The sequence below is a fragment of the Thamnophis elegans genome, chromosome Z, assembly GCF_009769535.1.
Source record: "Thamnophis elegans isolate rThaEle1 chromosome Z, rThaEle1.pri, whole genome shotgun sequence".
Lineage (NCBI taxonomy): Eukaryota > Metazoa > Chordata > Lepidosauria > Squamata > Colubridae > Thamnophis > Thamnophis elegans.
The window spans coordinates 11,910,875-11,925,415 of NC_045558.1; the positions used below are offsets into that span (position 1 = coordinate 11,910,875).

General features: G+C 48.4%; 1 protein-coding gene across 1 annotated transcript; it reads right to left on the reverse strand.

Annotated features, from left to right (window-relative positions):
* Positions 1 to 4,129: 4,129 nt before the first annotated feature.
* MNX1 (motor neuron and pancreas homeobox 1) lies at positions 4,130 to 12,010 on the reverse strand. The gene is made up of 3 exons (XM_032234967.1): positions 11,422 to 12,010; positions 7,785 to 7,945; positions 4,130 to 4,513 (listed from the first exon to the last, which is right to left on the reverse strand). Exons 1-3 carry the CDS (start codon positions 12,008 to 12,010, stop codon positions 4,130 to 4,132), a joined length of 1,134 nt encoding a protein of 377 aa, XP_032090858.1.
* Between the last annotated feature and the right edge of the window lie 2,531 nt (positions 12,011 to 14,541).

Consider the following 14,541-nt stretch of genomic DNA (forward strand, 5'->3'; position numbering starts at 1 on the left):
TAATTTGTATTCCTAAAGTTCTCTATTCAAATGAATAATTTGCAAATCAGCGCAAGAGCTGAATGTTATCCAACGTTATCTGGGATGAGCTGGGTTATCAAACTATGTAGTAGGTTTGATAACCCACTGACATCATGTGTCACTATTATCCTTTTCATCTTTCCTATTACCTATTCCTTTAGTTTCTTATAGAATAGAATAGAATAGAATAGAATAGAATAGAATTCTTTATTGGCTAAGTATGATTGGATATACAAGGAATTTGTCTTTGGTGCAGATGCTCTCAGTGTACAAAAAGAAAAGATTGACTAACTGTTGTTTGTATCTTATGATTTAGGTTGTTTTTATTACTACATCTTATTACTACCACTGAGCGTTGTATGCTATGATTCATAATGATTGTATTTTATGAATATGATCATGATTTATCACTTGTTGCTTGTATGTATACTGAGAGCTTATGCACCAGAGAAAAAGTCCAATCACACTTGGTCAATAAATAATTCTATTCTATTCTGTTTTGTTCTATTTATATTCATCCCCTATTTGGGCCATCTAAATACTTAGAGCCTGCTGGTTTGTAATAATCATTTCATAGAAGCAATGGGACAGATCAGTGGTAGGATTAAAATAATTTAACAACCGGTTCTCTGCCCTAATGACCAGCTGGGTAGGCATGGCTCGGTGGTCATGTGACCGGGTGGGTGTGGCCAACTCAACGTTACTCAGGTTGAAGGGCGCTTGGCCTTAGTTGTTCCAATGTAGTAAGGGTAACTGGAGAGGCAGTTTCTGTAAGCAGGGCAATAAAGATTAGGCTAGAAACAACACCAGAATGTTTCCTTCCTGCCTTCCTTACAGGATTAGCCCTGTAAAATGGTGAAAAAAACAAAAAGGAGATTTCTTCCAACAACTGGTTCTCTGAACTACTTAGAAAGTTTAACAACCAGTTCTCCCGAATAGGTGCAAACTGGCTGAATCCCACCACTGGGACAGATACTTCTCTGTTGTAGCTTTCCTCCTATCTCATTTCATTAATCCCATTTGAGTATTCTTTCCTGGATAATCTAATAAATTCTATGTTAAATTGTCTTCCTTGTAATCCAACTGTTCTAGCAGCGGCAACTTTTTAATTGGTGTCATTAGGACAAGGAAGCAAATTCATTTCAATTTATCTAAGAGTATTGAAGTTTATGATTAAAGAATCTGATATAAATGAGGATATTTTTAAATAATTATGTTATTTCGTAATGGTCTTTTAAATAAACTGTTGACTCAGAGCACAACTTGATAGAGAGTAAGGCCCTCTGAGTTCAACTGACTTAAATATTACCCACCCCTTTGCAAATGTAGAAAGTTATTTAAAAATAACTCCGTAAAGTAAGGGAAAGGGAAACCTTTCCTTTAAATCTAGCTCTGTTTTCCCAGGACAACCCAAATGCATATTTATACTGGCTTATTTTATTCTACTTAATTACTTATTAAATTTATATTCTGCCTATCTTACTGGCCGTGGGTGACTTACAGAAATTATTTTAAAAAGTGGCATAAAACATTAAATAGATAAGTATGAGAACAGTTCAAATTAAGAAGAGATACATAAGAAACTAAAACAAGGAGGTGAATGCCATGGGGATTTTCTCCTTCCCCATCAACCACCCTCCAACAGAGGGTGCTTCCCTGGAGTCTTAAACAGTGGTGAGATTCAAATAATCTAACAATCAGTTATCTGCTGTAATGACCAGCTGGGTAGGCATGGCCAACTCAATGTCACTCAGGCTGATGGGTGCTTCACCTTAGCTGTTACAATGTAATAGGGGTTAAGAGGAGAGGTAGTTACTGTAAACAGGGCAATAAAGATTAGGCTAGAAACACCACCAGAATGTTTCCTTCCTGCCTTCCTTACAGGATTAGCCCTGTAAAGTGGGGAAAAACAAAAGGAGATTTCTTCCAGCAACCGGTTCTCTGAACTGCTTAGAAAGTTAACAACCAGTTCTCCCAAATAGGTGCGAACTGGTTGAATCCCATCACTGGTCTTAAAACAACTGGCAAAAGCCAGATTTTAATGCCCTTCTGGAAAGCCAAAAAGTTCAAACAGTTCTCAATTCCAGTGGTAGAATGTTCCATAGGATGGGGATCACAACTCTTCTTGACCCTGCCAGATGGAATTCTGTAGCTGATGGGATCCACTGCAGATCCCTTCCACTGGAGCAGACTGGTCCCGTTGGGTTATTTTGATTTAGATTATTTAATCTGTGTTGATTGAAGCATAAGCTTTACTAGCCCCCTTAGCACTTTCTTCTGAATCAGGCAGCAGAGCTCTCAAGAGTCTGTTCCTTCTCTTTTGAAAGATTTTTCCAGTATTCCCACCCATTCCAGTTAACTAGTTAATAAGTCTTGCTTTCTCACTTCCAGCAGACAGATTTTGGTTCTTTAATTTCCCCCACTTGGCCACTAATAGCTCATTTGCTTTCTTCGGGTCAAGGGGATGGACTGAGGAAGAGAGGAATACGCACACAAAAGTCAAAATGGAACTACTAGCTATATAATGTCTATGGAGAGTCTCAGCCATCCAGGTCATGGTTGACTCAAAGGTGCTTTTTCAAGAGGCCTCCGGACTTTCTCTGTTTTTCCTTGAAGACGTTTCGTTCCTCCTCCAACAAGCTTCTTCAGCTCTGAAAAAGCTCTTTGGATGAGAAGCGAAACGCTTTCAAGGAAAAGCCAGAAAGTCCAGTTGCCTCTTGAAAAAGCACCTTTGGGGCTGCTGATTATAATCTGGGGGACTCTTGAGTTGCCATAACGTTCTTTTGGAATTGGCAATCAAAAAAAAACCTAATAAAATAAATGAACTCTACCTCTTCTTGAAGTTGCCTGCCATGCTTTTCTTCTTCAAGAATCTCATTTGTTTCTGGCCATTTCTCTGACCTACATTTTTTGAAGGAAGAAAAGTCTTCCCAATTTGGTTCAACTCCAAATGTATTTTATTGTGAAATCAACGGAGGATGATTGAGTGTTCATGTTACATCTTACTGGGCAAGTAGACCATAGTTTCTTCCCCTCTCCAATAGTGGAACAAGAAATATTATCCTCCAAATTCTTCCTTTTTATGGAGATATAGAAAAGAGTTGGCCAACTTAATGATCTACCTTACTGGAAAAGGCACAGACCCAGTTGTTTTGAATTAGTAAACTTTCACAGGTTAAGTATAAAACTGTTTATTTTAAGTGTAGTGAAGACAGTGAGAGGTTAATAATTTAGCGTGCATGAGCAGTGGTTATTTTTTTTAAATATAAATACAGTATATAAAAATAAAGATAATAAAGCCCTCTGAAGATTCTGTGTGGTTCCAACCATCATTGTGTAACATTCTTAATTTGCTTGTTGTAGAATAAACAACAACATTCTCATAGCAGTTAAAGAACATCAAACCTCAAGAGAAAAAAAAAGTTTCAAGTGCCATTTTCTGACCTTGTGATTCATTCTTTGAATGATGTTTAACGTCACATCATTGATAGAATGGAAGTGGAAGAGAGGGAAGAGAAGCATTGGAACAGAGCACAATAGTGGCATTTGCAATGGTCTTTAATTCTTTATGACCATTGGCTGTGGCTGGCAAGCTGAAAGGTTCGTGAGAAGTGTGAAGGTTACATCAAGGTATACATAAGAGAACTGGCACCGTAATCTTCCCATCAAACACTGAAAAACGATGTAGCTTCGGTGTCCATTGAAAGACACCAAAAGGATGTTTTGAGGGCTAAACAACTGATGCCCAAAGTCACAGGTGAGTTGTATCAAAGGAATTCTCTGTAGTCATCCTAATACTCACCCATACAATAATCTTTAATGTGAGAGAAGTTAATTCTTCTGGGACAGATTGTGGGCCAGAACTTTGGAAAGGTAGCTTGGGAATTGGTGCACAACTGAAAAACTAAGTGTGAAAGTGCCCTACCTGAACAGGTGCTCTCTAAATGCACTGGACTACACGCCCTATCATTCCCAGCCAGACTAGGAATTTGGGAAGCTGAAGTCCAAGGCACCTAGAGGAGCAGCAAGGACCAGAGGATTAGAGGGTCTGGTTCTTGCTGGAATCCAAGGTAGGAAGGGGGCAGCCAGTGTGGCCAGCCCCCAATGTTTAAGGAATTTGAGCCTGGGGCAGCTGTGGGTTGGCTCCCCCATGTCTGCTCTGGGGCTGCCTCCCACCATCATCCTTATCAGAGCAGTCAGGGGAGGGGTAGGGACAGCAATGCCTAGAATATTGCTCTTCCTCCTCCGCCACCTCCTCCTCATCCTCCTCTTCCTCCTCCTCTCCTTCATCTGGCTGACTATCTCTGAGTCCGCGCAGGCGGCGCCCCACATTGCTCTTTTCAGCCCCCCCTGGCAGCAGCTGCCCCTCCTCTGCCCCCTTGTCTTGCTCAGCATTTCCACCCTTCTGTTTCTCAGCTTCTTGGACTGCCTGCTCCTTGGCCTTCTTGCTCCGTTTCCACTTCATGCGTCGGTTCTGAAACCAGATCTTCACCTACAGAAGGGAGGGGAAACAGACTGGGCTCATACATGATTAAGGACATGGTTTCTTCCACCGTGGCTGAGTGAATAAACCATAGAGGCTCGGCTCTCATAACCTAGTTTGGTTTAGGCGGCCATCACATGGGTCCACCAGGAGTGGAATGATAGTTTGACCATTGGTATTTTATTTCATTATTTATTTGTTAAATTTATTTTCTCTCTACCTCGCTATTGGGCTACTCTGGTTTGGGTACAATAAGGTAAAGGTTTTCCTGCACATGTGTGCTAGTCATTCCCAACTCTAGGGGGCGGTGCTCATCTCCATTTCTTAGTCAAAGAGCCAGCGCTGTCCGAAGACGTCTCCGTGGTTATGTGGTCGGCATGAGGGTGCATGGAACGCTGTTGCCTTCCCACCAAAGGTGGCTCCTATTTTTCTACTTGCATTTTTTATGTGCTTTTGAACTGCTAGGTTGGCAGAAGTAATGGGAGCTCACTCTGTTACGCGTTGCTAAGGATTCGAACCGCTGAACTCCAACAGTCTGACCGACAAGCTCAGCATCTTAGCCACTGAGCCACTGAGTGTCACAATACTTAGCTACAATACTTGCATTCAAAGTGAGGATACATCAAAGCAGTATTTACCTTACGACTTTACCATACATGTATTATCAGTTTGACTTTGATGCACCTATTCTGTGCACTGGTGAACCAGTTCTAGATTTGCAATCAGAATTTGACCAGGGAAAGCGTTTTAAAAGGAAAGAATCAAACCAAGGCTAATTGGATACCAAGCTTTGGATGGGCAACCCCTAGGCTCATGCCTTGCCCTAAAACATGGTTGTTCTCTTGATTTAAACTAACTAATAATTAGTGTTCTTTAAGCCGGTTGGTTGGTGATGATATCACCTAGTTTGTTTGTCTCCAAACAAACAACGAAGTTGACAAAGTGGCAAGAATCCCACAATTCAACCCTGAGCTATAGATCTTCTCTTCTCAGTTGGAACTAGCTACAAACATGATTTAGAAAGGATCATGCCTAAGTTCACACATCCTGCTAGGTTGTAGGATGGTTTACTGAAATTTGTGAGCCCAGTTTTGCAAATGCTAAAATCAATTAATGAAGTCACTGCAAGTTGGGTTGCTGGCTGTAGCTGATAGAATTTGGCGGCCAGCAGTATTCCTAAAATATACAATTTCCTGCTCTAAAGTGTGTAAATTATATGACAGGACAATCAGATCTCCCCCCATAAGACAGATATGAAGTTCCTCCTCTGTGTGTGTGTGTGTGTGTGTGTGTGTGTGTGTGTGTGTGTGTGTATTCTCTCTCAAACTTGTTAAATTTAAGCAATTTATTCTCCAGAATTCAAACCAAATACTTTGCCATTTCTTCCCTCTGTTTAGATTCTACTTTCCCCCCAAGAATTGAAATGTAACACCTACGCTCCCCTTTCCATTTTTTAAATGCACAGAGCAGTCCAGATGTAGTTCCTGTCTATTTTCCTTCCACTCCATTTTGTCTCCCCTTAGTTTGCTCCCCTTGTTTAGAATGGATTTTATGGTGGGAGCCAGAAAGTGGGGAATTGGGTGTGAACATTTAAAGAAATCAGCTTTGGAAAGATTGTCCAGCAAGAAAGCTAATTTCAGGCACATTTAATTAATCAGAGATTGGCAGTTATGTTTACATACTATCTGAATACCCCAGAACCAGAAATGAGATTTAAGCTTCTGGAAAGTTTACAAAGGGGAAGGAAACAATGGAACTAGACAAGGGAAAGTGTCTTACGTTCTTTAAAAATAAACACCAAAGCAGTGCAGTGAGCAAAGCTTAAAGGGAGCCGAGGTGGTGCAGTGGTTAGGGTGCAGTATTGAAGGCCACTACAGCTGACTATTATCTGCAGTTCAGTAGTTCTAATCTCACTGGCTCAAGGTTAACTCAGCCTTCCATCCTTCCGAGGTGGGTAAAATGAGGACCCAGACTGTGGGGGCGATATGCTGACTCTGTAAACCGCTTAGAGAGGGCTGAAAGCCCTATGAAGCGGTATATAAGTCTAACTGCTATTGCTATTAAACAGTGGTGTGGAACTAAGTAGATTGTCCTGATGAACTTGGAAAGAGAAACTTGGGTTCAGGTTTTTTGTTCCTTCCATGATGCCAGTTGGACAACTTTCTCGTGGAATGTTTATGCTGTAGCCTGTTTCTGCTTATGCTGGGTAGCATGAGTTGTTGCTTAAAGCTGCCTTCCTTATTGGTACCTCCCAGTTCCATGATGGCAAATCTACAGCACATGTGCCACAGGTGGCACGTGAAGCCCTCTCTGGGGGCACGCAAGCTGTCACCCCAGTTTAGCTCCACTGTGCATGCATGCATGCCTCCTACCAGCCAGCTGATTTTTGGGTCTCTCCTGCACATGCAAAAGACACATTTGCATGCGCAAGGGATGAGGAGTCATGTGCACATGCACAGGGGACAGGGGAGCACTGGGGGGGATGGGCCCCCATACCCTATTTTTGTCCCAGGAGGCTTCAGGGGGACCTGCACCCCAAAATGGGGCACAGGGGGAGTGTGCGCGTGCCCAGGAGGGTAGGGGGAGTGCAGCAGGGTCAGGCATATGTGTGCAGGGGTGGGGCACACAGAAGGGGGGTGTCACACACCATTGCATATTGGGTGTGGGCATATGCATGCATGCTGTTGTGTGTGCGTGCATGCTTTTGGCATGTGGCAACAAAAAGGTTCACCATCACTGTTCTAGTTTGAAGTTAGCCATCAAAACTCTCAGGATTCTGAAAGCTGCCTTGAACAAGGCAAACTAATGAAGTTTTTTTCCCCCATTGATACATTTTATGTCACTCTTCTGATTCATCCTGTACTCTTTTTGATAAGCACACAAAACTTATGTAAACAGAAGTCTCTGTGATCTCGGGCCATTGTGTCTATTTAAGCACCATCCTCATAGCTTTGCCCAATTTCTACATTAATATGATGGTTTCCCCCACTTTTTATTTTGACTATTGAAACTAATGGCTCAGCCACCAGGAATCTCTGCAGCAACTCCAATGTCTCTTACAGTTTTATTTTAAAGAAATTGCTTGATTGTTGTGAATGAAAAGCAGGGTTTCCTTTCGCTGTACCAGGTTGAGGAGTACTCACATCCCTCCCAAAGATTCAAACTTCTTCCAAAAGCTGCGGGCTGGGAAAGAGCCCTCCCTATCACGCGAAGGGTGCTGAGCTCCCTGGGAGGTGGCGTCCCTTCCCACCCACCCCTCCTCCGACGCAGCCACACTCACCTGCGTCTCGGTGAGCATGAGCGACGTAGCCACCTCGAAGCGCTTCGGCCGGGACAGGTACTTGTTGAGCTTGAACTGGTGCTCCAACTCCAGAAGCTGCTGGCTGGTGAACGCGGTGCGGGGCCGTCGGCATTTGCCCAAAAGATTGGACTGCGCTTGGGCTGCGGGAAAAGAGTCGGAAAACGAAAAAGGGGAGGAAGTGAGTCACGGCAGGCGGTGAAGCGCAGCGCCGTTAGAGGGCGCTGCATTCCCGCTTCTGCGGCGTAAGAGAAATAACAGAAGAGCCCAGTTGGATGGGATAAGAAACCATCTGGGAGAAAATCTATTCTGGGCAACGAGTAGTTCTTTAAGGTTGCCCCCAATCCTAAGCAAATTCAAGAGGACGTATTCTCCTCTCTCTGACCGTCCCTTGGTCGTGTTTTGACTGCAACGTCCTCGGGGCAGCGGCTTCTCCTTTGAAGCCGCGCCAAACTCGGGGCACTGAAGTCACTGCACGTTCAACCAAGGCCAGGAGAGCTGTGAATTGGAACCTGACGAAGCTTCAGGATTCACATAGTGGGTTGCCTTGCCTGCCGATTGCCTATCCCTACGCTGTGCGACTTCCTCCTCTCCCTACTCCTGCTCGTAAGAGATCCGCCACCCATCCCTTGGCATCTAATTCGTGTATGTAGGGGAGAAAGAGGCTTACTCAATCCGGTAAACTTTTCCTACTTGGAAAAGGACACGCCCCACACAGACAAATGGAGATCTCCGGTTATCTCCAAATCAGCCTTTCGCCAAGGAGAGCCAAGGGTTGGGACCTTCCAGTGCGGCCTCACTAGCAAAGGCTCAGCCCTATGCGCTCCCCGGTGAACGGTTTCCCCGCTGAAGGTGCGCGGGGCTGCCTTGCGCTTCAGCCGAGGAGGCGAAGGCAGGCTTGGCTTAGAAAGGGGAACTGGCGAAAATCTGGATCGCCGCTAGAAGAAAGGGGGAGCTTTCGTCTCTCTTCGCTGCCGTGAGACTTGATGTAGTGGTCGCCCCCAAAAAAGATTATTACACCCAAGAGAGATTATTACTGCAGATCCTAATGGATCCCTAATAGGATTCAGGATGGATCAAAAATTCCAGCGGCTTCCTTTTCGCCTTAGACTCGAAACAATTGGATTTTTTTTCCCTAAATGGGGATTTCGGAGATGCGGATCGAAGTTGGAAGCTGTAGAAGAGGAATCTGAGTCCTCGCATTGTCAGGGCGCCCCCAAAAGATATCAAATCAAATTGGGCGCCCTGAATCATGGAGCAATTCAAAAGCAACTCTAAATTCCTCGCCAACTTTCCGAACTCCTTTCCCTTTGGACAAAAACAAAAGGAAAAAGAAAAGACTAAAGTGCTCTCCCCAGGAGGGGAAGCGGCCAACAAAATATAAGCGCCCCCTCCCCACGCAAGAGGGAAAATTAAACCAGCGGACTACCCAGATCCGCCTCTTTACGCAGTTCTCTCCATCGGGGCCACTGCCCTGCCCTGCCCGGAACCCCCTTCCAACCTCGCTACCACCCCGATCCTCCCTTTGGAGAGTGAGTAAAGGCTGCAGGAGGCGCACCCGCCTCTCCGGAGCTTTGTTCTTTCTCGGCTTCCTCGCGAGCAGGAAATGTGGCTCTCTTCTTAGAGCGGGGCCTGAAGGTGCGTCCCTCCGCGAGCATCTCTGTCGTCCGAGGCGAAGTGACCCTAAGAGCTGGCGGGAAAATCGGAGCTAGTTTTCAATTAATTCCTAGGGGGTGGGGGAAAAGAGTGGGGAAAGATCCGAGCCAAGCCTGCCAAGGAAAGGCTCAGCTAGCAAAAGGCAAGGCACGGTGGGGCAGATTCCGCTCGCCGCTCCCAGCTTTTTCCAGGGGAACTGAGAATTCCGCGGCGACCCTCGCCGCCTTGGGGGTCTTTTATTGCAAAGACCCCGAAAGGCGCTTTGAAATAAAAAAAATGCCACTAAGTTGCCATAACCCTCCGGAGAGTCATTGGCATAATTGTGACGAGGGTCATTCTTGAAAATGGACGTTTGGCCCATGGGAACGAACCGTTAAGAGTCGAATCTCAGATTCGAATCTCAAAGTGGGATGGGTGCGAGCGTCTTTTTGCCCGACTTAAGGCCACCGATTTCGTTCAAAATAAATTTCAGCAATGGCTGAATTCAGGGCGAAACGAATTGGTCCTTTATTAACATCCTTGCCTCCTGCTAACCGGTTGAAGAGACCGGCTTAAAAAAAAAAAGTAAAATAGAGTTCTAAATCTAGACCTACTTAGAATAATTTTTTTTACGCTTATGGCATTTTAAACATTATTCTTCCAAGATTTCCATGGAAGTCTGGGCCAGTGGCTGGGAAATCTGTCTCCTGCTTTGATCCTCCTTCCCCCTCCCCCCCCCGTCTTCCAAAAAGTCCCGTTTACAAAGATAGGGACAATCTGGGAGGAATTATCCTCACCTGCTGGGAATTTTTTCAGCACAATTAAAATATGTCAGGAAGGAGGCTCCTCGGGAAATCTGTAATTACTATTACTTTACAGAGATATCAAGAAAAGCAAAGGAGGCCTCATTCCGACTTAGCTCTATATACAGTGCAGTCTACAGAAAAATTAATTGTGAAATTAATACGTGCTATTTTTAAGGGGAGGGGGAAAGAATTCTGTAATTGACTGATTTAAACCTCGGCTTTCAACGTTTACTACAGAAATCCGGCTTTCCGAATCCAGCCCAATTGCAGTGCTCCGGCGTATCTCCGATTCCACGAACTGCTCACGGAAGAAAAATCGGTTGACCACCAGGGTAGTGGTTGAAAATGTCGAATAGGTACCAATCATCTCGGAAGTGCCTAGTCAAGAGATCAAAACCCCGATGCTAACTAAATCCTCTCCTCGCCTCCTTTGCTCCCTAGGGGTGGGAGAAGGAAGGGGTCTAGCAAATGCCTCTTGGGTCATTACTATACAAGCAGCTTTGGGGGAACAAATTAGCCTTCCGGCCTCGGTCAGGAGCCTCGACGAGTTCACTGACTGGTACTACCACCACAACCCCCCCCACATTCCTGGCCGCCCCCTGTCCGTGCCCCTCCCCAGGCTGGGGACTACATCTCCCATCACGCCGATGAAAGGGGTAGCCCAGCCCACGTGGAAGGCAAACAATTGAAGGTAGCTCGGGGAAGGGGGAGGCGAAGGGTGATTCACACACCACTACCCCCCCCCACCTGCGAACGAGCCGGTAGAGAGCTCTGGCGGACGTGGGGGGCGACAGAAGAGAGACCAGCCCAGGCAGGGCGTTGGAAATTTAGACCGCATCCCCAGGCTGCTCGGTAGAGGAACTGATGCACGCGCGCCGGCAAATATGTCCCTCCGGCCTACACACCCGACACGCGCGCGGCATCCAGCATCGCCAGCGAGGCTTAGCGCGCCTTGGCATGAAGCGCCAGCTCTCGGGGTCTTTTCCCCCCAGATTCCGGGTAAAGGGGCTGTGATATACTCCAGGCCAGGAGGCTCCACCCTGCAGCTTTTCCCAGTTCGGGACCCCAAATCCGTTGGGAAGACTACAGTTCCCGGCAGTCTCACTCGCCCTCCCCCTCCCCACCCACCCTCAGGAAACCCGCCAAGCCACCCAGCGCTGGCCCCACACCATACTCACAGTTAAAGTCGGGCATTTTGGGCAAGATCATCCCGGCGGTGGATGCCCGCAGCCACTGGTCCAGCTGGAAGGTGCCGGCGCCGAGCTTCAGGGAGTCGGCAGCCGGGTGCGAAGGCTGCACCTGGGAGTAGGAATAGGAGAGGGCTGTGTGCTGAGACGCCAGCGCGGCCGCCGCCGCCGGGTACCCGTACATGGGGTGCCCGTAAAGGGCCGCCTGGGGGTGCAGCCCCGCGCCGCCTTGAAGCCCAAGAGCGGCGTGGGGGTGGGCGTGCGGGTGCTGATGGGGACCACCCGCGGCCGCGCCACCCGTCAGGAAGCCGGGCTTGGGCACCAAGCCGCAGTGCGAGCTGAGGATACGGGGCGGCGATGGACTCTCCATTCTCAGGCACTCGGACGATGCGCTGGTGTGACCCTCGGCCGAGGAGGGCGGGCTGCAGCTGGAGCTGGAGCTGCTGCTGGTGTTACCGGGCCCTCCGGACAGAGAGGTGACCAAGGCCAGCGGAGAGGTCTGAGCCGTCGAGGTTGCCGCCGGCTTCGGAGAATCCACCGCCAGCAGCGCGTCGATACGGAAATTCTTGGACTTCTCCATCGGCTCCAGAATCACGCCGGGCGCTTTCCCAGCTCACAAGGTGCAGGTGACCATCCGACGCACGCCTAGATAGCCCAGAGGGCGAAGATCCGACGGTCGCTCCCGCAGCTTCTGGCGCTCCGTTTGCAAACGGGAAGGCAGCTCCGCGTTTCCCAGCCGAAGAAACACCCCGGAGCTGGCCGGGATGCGCGACAGCCGCTCTCGATCGCCGCACGCGCTACTGAGACACCTCAGCTGCGCATTCAGAGGCCTTGAAGATTCAGGCGAGAATCCCATTGGTCTGCCGGGAGGGCGGACCCGATTGGTGGCCGGAGCTGGGCTCTGGAGCAGCCCATTGGCCGCGGCTCACACCTGTCAAAGCTGGCACCTTCTGGCCCTGCCCAAGCGAAACGGCTTCCTGCTCCCTTCCAAAGCTTGGTGGGGGGGGGCAGTTACTTTGGGGTGAAAGGGATTGGAGATTTTGTTGGACGGCAGGTTGGTGAGAAAAAGGAAAAGATCTAAATGAAGACTTCTATATTTAGCTAGCCCCCAACCACTTGTGGGTGAACAGAGAAAGTTCAGCTCAACTGTTATCTCAATCCGGTGATAATAAAAGACTGTAAATTGTCAAGCGGGATCAGGGACAAAACTGCTGAGCCTTTTATACATTTTTTGCACGTAATTTGGTGAAAGCATCTCGGATCATTGAAATTAACATTACCAGATGAGAACCTGATGAAAATATGAGTGCAATAAATTCAAAATGCAACGAAGGGTGGTTTTCTTTCTAGAGGCTGCCGCGCGCTCAGTTCAAAATTGCCCGTTTTATACTCCAAAACCTTATTTGCACCAAACGGAGCATGGTCGATCATAGTGGATCCTAACATCCCGGGAGTGCCTTAGGATTCAACAAAGCGAACTGGGCAAGGATCGGGGGAAAAAGTTTGCGTGGGTCATTTTGCAAGCACGCCTGTCCTCCGTATTTCCTCCAAAGGCGAGGGTATTTGGTGGGGTGGGGTGGGGGTCTTAGCAAGATGAAAGGGCGAATTTGTATTATGAACATATCAATGCTGGGCGAAGTGTTTGAGCTCCCCTTCCCCCGCTCTTGCTCTCCCCACCCCCCGCCTTCGAGGATCTCCACCAACTGAGCGGGGCAGAGGGAGTCCTTTGGGCTAACGCTGGTGGTCGTGCTTTCTGGCAAGTGGCCGGGACTTCGGCATACCCCTCTCCCCGCGCGCTGCATTTTGGGCGGGATGGCAGGGCGCCGAGCTTCGCCTGGTAGGTGCAGCGAAGGCCGAGGCAAGCATCCGAAGGGTAAAAGAGGAAAAGGCGCGAAGGGGCTGCTACCCAACAAGGGCCGGGCTCGGTAGAGGAAGTGCTTGGCTCGCTCTGCTTCTTATCCGAGACATTCCGAGTTAGGCACGCTAACTCGGGAGAAAGAGCCACTCGTGTCAAGGAGGCTCCGCTTAAGCTGCCACCTTCCCGGGATTTCTCTTTCTCCTCCTTTAAAACTGCCGCCCAGCCTGAGGCACTTCGGGCCTGGCCAGCTTCGTTTCCTGTGGAGAAAGCTCCCTTTGCAGCGCGCCCTGCTCTGTCTTTCAAACTTCGGGAGCCAAAGGGGCCGATCGATCGATCGCCCTGGCGATTTTCCTCCCGAGGAAAGCAGAGCCATCTGCAAAAGTTAGTTCTCCGCGAGAAACTGCAGCCAGTTTGGCTCTCTTCCCCGGCCTTTGAGGCGCCGCTTTTCGCCCCGACTGATCAGGCCGCGAGATCATAGAAGCAGCTTTCACTTTTGAAAGCCCCGCGGTCGCAGCAGCTGGGGAGAAAAGCTCAGCCGCCGACGCCACCGCCGACGCTGCCGCCGGGAGTACGAGAGGCTGTCAAGTCGGACCCCGGTCAGACAGAAGGAAAGCGGCGTCTGCAGTGGTGTATTAACCATTGAGCAGACTAAGCACGTGTTTAGGGCACCAGGCCCAAGTGGGCACCACGAGGTTGAGAAAGAAAGAAAGAAAAAACCAATAAAGATTTGTACAGTATGTACAAAGGAGGGGGGAGGGCACCAAGAGTGGTCAATGCTTAGGACACCAATGAGCCAGTAATCCGCCCCTGGGCGCCTGGGCCTCCGTGCTGCTGCCGCCGCCGGCAAGCCGGGTAGCAAAAGTTTCTTCCCAGCTCGTCCCCCTTTGGCAGTTCCTGCGTACGTGTGTGGATGGGTGTGTGCGCGTGCGCCTGTGGGACCCGCAACAGCTGGGGCGCGCCAAAAAAAAAAAAAAAACGCTGGGCAGCCGATGAAAGAAGCGGCCTTGAGACTGTTCAAGGGAGTTGGGGGCGATGTCAAGGCCGTTTTGGACTGAGGTCCTTCCCACACAATCCTCCTTGCCCGAATCTCCGGGAACTCAAGCGCAGCTGAGTCGCGTGACAACATGCAATGTTTGCGCCCATTGCCTCATTCCAGGCAATGCAGAGAGGGCATAGGAGTACCGTGCGTGTGACTCGCGGACACGAGTACAGAAAACGAGGCGATGAATGGCAGGAATCAGGCCGTGTTAAGC